The sequence below is a fragment of the Acanthochromis polyacanthus genome, chromosome 1 (genome assembly GCF_021347895.1).
Source record: "Acanthochromis polyacanthus isolate Apoly-LR-REF ecotype Palm Island chromosome 1, KAUST_Apoly_ChrSc, whole genome shotgun sequence".
Taxonomy (NCBI): Eukaryota; Metazoa; Chordata; class Actinopteri; family Pomacentridae; genus Acanthochromis; species Acanthochromis polyacanthus.
This window is the reverse complement of record NC_067113.1, coordinates 37,846,719-37,850,468: the sequence shown is the minus strand read 5'-3', so window position 1 is coordinate 37,850,468 and position 3,750 is coordinate 37,846,719. Positions and strand designations below refer to the sequence as shown.

General features: G+C 53.5%; 1 protein-coding gene across 1 annotated transcript; it reads left to right on the top strand.

Annotated features, from left to right (window-relative positions):
• Nucleotides 1-799: 799 nt before the first annotated feature.
• On the top strand, nucleotides 800-3,460 carry LOC110970950 (potassium voltage-gated channel subfamily A member 1). The gene has a single exon (XM_051953552.1). The coding sequence runs from the start codon at nucleotides 1,130-1,132 to the stop codon at nucleotides 2,831-2,833; it is 1,704 nt and encodes a 567-aa protein (XP_051809512.1). The 5' UTR covers nucleotides 800-1,129; the 3' UTR covers nucleotides 2,834-3,460.
• Nucleotides 3,461-3,750: the final 290 nt, after the last annotated feature.

Here is a 3,750-nt window from a genome sequence, read left to right as displayed (position 1 = left end):
AACTTCAGGCCTCTATCACTGATTCAGACACCAGAGGACTTCTGGAACCTTCTGGAACCTTCTGGAACCTTCTGGAGGACTTCAACAAATGGACAAACTGCAATGAAAAACATGAGGTCTCAGTTAGAAGAAGAAATCAACTCATTGAAATGGAGATCTCTCTGGATCTCACCATGAAGACCTTCAAGGTTCACTGGAGATAAAGACTCTGAGCCGCCTGATGGTGGCGCTGCTGAGGCGAGCAGAAGATGAAGAAGAAGAGTTCAGGAAGTTCCAGGTTCTTGGTTCAGGTGATGGTTTGGAGAAGACGTGAAGAACAGCTTCAGGAAGTTCTGTGAGTTGAAGAGTCTACCTGTTGATGATCAGAGCAGAAGCTCCAGAGAGAACAGAACCAGAACCAGAACGTTCTGTGCAAAGTGTTCTTGTTCTGAGAATGTTCCCATCCAAACTTCAGGTTCTGAACCAGTTTGATTCTTAATGTGAGCCTTAAAACAGAGAAAATGTTTTCTGCTGCAGAGCTTTGGTTCCACTGAGAGTTCTACCAGCAGAACATCAGCTGTTCTCACCGTGGTTCTGCAGAACATCTGGAACTTTGTAGTTTATTTCCTTTAAATCAGAGGAACGTAATGGTTCTGGTTCTGTTAAGGGTTCCATTCTATCTTCACATTCCATCTCTGGCTCTGATTTTGAGGTCTGAAATAAATGAAGGGAATAAATGTGACGGCCAGCGCGCGCACTCTGTCACCAACGGAGCGCGTGTCCGCGGGGAGCGACGGGGGGGGGGGAGGCCAGATGGAGGGAACAGCGGATGACAGCTTGTCTCTCAGACATTTTCTGCGCTTCAGCTCCACTTTTGACGTCAGGAAAAATCAGGCGGCTTCATCCGGGTCTCCCGCTGCTTCCTTCAGTCCCGTTCAGACCCGAACAGAGACAGGAGCAGCGAGGACGTGAAGCGGAGCGGCGGCTGGAGCAGCACGGCCCGGTCCAGAGCGCAACACCGGCCCGGTCCAGAGCGCGGCTCCGTCTCCATCTGCTGCACTTGGGCTCCTGTGGACGCGTCGGGAGGATGTTCGCGCTGCGGCTCAACAAGTCTCCGTCGTTCTTGTGTCGTTAAGTGGATGGCTGCGGAATGGAGATAGCCTTGGTGAGCTTTGAGAACGGCGGCGCCAAAGGGAGCGGCGGCAGCAATGCGGAGGAGAGCTGCCGGAACGCGCTGGATGTGCCTCAGTCGGGCTTCGTTCAGAGCGGACTCGGAGAGGACTTCGGGAAGGAGCTGAACACCCGAGGAAGCTCCGGTCCTCCTCCTCCTCCTCCTCCTCAGCAGCAGAGCGCCTGGAAGATCAACGACATGAACAACACTTTCAGCTGCAGTGAGAACGCCATGGATGCGCTTTTACGCGCGGACCACAGTCCCCATCTGTTCGACGAGGACATGCTGGACATGGACATGGACACGGAGAGCAACGAGAGGGTTCTCATCAACATCGCCGGGCTGCGCTACGAGACCCAGCTGGGAACCCTGAACCAGTTCCCGGACACGCTGCTCGGAGATCCCGCCAAGAGGATCAAATACTTCGACCCGCTCCGGAACGAGTACTTCTTTGACCGCAACAGGCCGAGCTTCGACGGGATCCTGTACTTCTACCAGTCCGGGGGCAAGATCCGGAGACCCGTCAACGTGTCCATCGACGTGTTCGCGGATGAGATCCGGTTCTACCAGCTGGGGGAGGAGGCTATGGAGCGGTTCCGAGAGGACGAGGGTTTCATCAAGGAGGAGGAGAAGCCGCTGCCGCAGAACGAGTTCCAGAAGCAGGTCTGGCTCATCTTCGAGTACCCGGAGAGCTCCAGCCCCGCGCGGGGCATCGCCATCGTGTCCGTGATCGTCATCACCATCTCCATCATCACCTTCTGCCTGGAGACGCTGCCGGAGTTCCGGGACGAGCGCGAGCTGCCGGTGACCAGCCGGCTGGACAACAGCACCGCGCCGCGACCCTCCCTCACCTTCACGGACCCCTTCTTCATCATCGAGACCACGTGCGTCATCTGGTTCACCTTCGAGCTGTTCGTGCGCTTCTTCGCGTGTCCGAGCAAGTCCGAGTTCTCTAAAACCATCATGAACATCATCGACATCATGTCCATCATGCCTTACTTCATCACGGTGGGCACCGAGCTGGCGGAGCAGCAGGGCCAGGAGCACCAGAACGGCCAGCAGGCCATGAGTCTGGCCATCCTGAGGGTCATCCGCCTGGTCCGGGTCTTCCGGATCTTCAAGCTGTCCAGACACTCCAAGGGGCTCCAGATCCTGGGCCAGACTCTGAAGGCCAGCATGAGGGAGCTGGGGCTGCTCATCTTCTTCCTCTTCATCGGAGTCATCCTCTTCTCCAGCGCCGTCTACTTCGCCGAGGCGGACGAACCGGAGTCTCACTTCTCCAGCATCCCGGACGCCTTCTGGTGGGCCGTGGTCACCATGACGACGGTGGGTTACGGGGACATGAGGCCGGTGACGGTCGGAGGGAAGATCGTGGGTTCGCTGTGCGCCATCGCGGGCGTGTTGACCATCGCGCTGCCGGTTCCGGTCATCGTGTCCAACTTCAACTACTTCTACCACCGGGAGACGGACCAGGACCAGTCCTCCCTGAAGGACGAGCCGAACAGCGGCAGAACCAGCCCCGAACTGAAGCGCAAAGGCAGCAAATCCTCCACCAAGTCCCAGGACGCGGAGAACAACGAGGCGGGCGCAGCGGTGGAGAAGAACATGAAGGCGAACAGCAGCTTGGACCTGAAGAGGTCCCTGTACGCCTTCTGCCTGGACACCCGGGAGACCGACCTGTAGAACCAGAACCAGCAGAGAGCAGAGCTGAGCCCGCTGTCATGGAGAGTTTTCTAAAAAGCACATTTAATCCGCTGGTCTGATGCACCCAGCGGCCCTTTAACTCACAGAACACCTCCAAAGCTGATGAAGCAGAGCCAGCAGGACATCATTAGAGAGAGGATTAGAGCTGCAACAGCCCATAATAAGCAGAACCAGACACAAGCCTTTTTGCTCTTTGTGTAAATATTCCAGCTGCTGGATTCTGGAGGAAAAAAAGTCTATTTTTTGACACCGCTCAGGTGTGAAACTTCTTCTCAGAGGACCTCAGCCTTGTTCTGCTCCTTTTAAGCCACAGAACATTTTTCTTTTTTAAACTAAAGGACAGAACATGGAAGTATGCAGAACCAGAACCAGAACATCGTCTGGAGAGCCCAGCAGCACTGGAACCAGGTGAGTGTTCAGGAGAACTGCTCTCAGGTTCTTCAGATCCACTGAAGACGGTGTTTGGTTTCTGCTTTAGCTCTGAAGCTGTTTGTCAGGAAATACCGTCTAAAATGATCAGTTAGCTTTAATTCATTCAGAGGTGCACGATCCAAAACAGATTTCATGGATTCTGCTCTCAGATTATTGGTCTTTATAAAGAATATTCAAACATTTCTTCAGGAACCTTATGCTTTAATGTTTGTTGCTTTTTTCCACATTAGTTGAAAATTAGAAGCAGAAACCTTTTATGATAGAAACTCATTAAAGTTCTGGATTTAAGCTGATTGAAAACGTTAGAAACTGTTTCACACATTTCTGCTGAAGAAGCTCAACGGTCAAAAGCTTTAGAAGTTTCTCGGTTCTTGAAGAACCCTGATGTGTTCTACGTTCGGCTGGGTTCCAGGCATCAGAACCAGGCGTGTTGAAAAGTTCCACTGAGATTTTCTTCGTGTCTG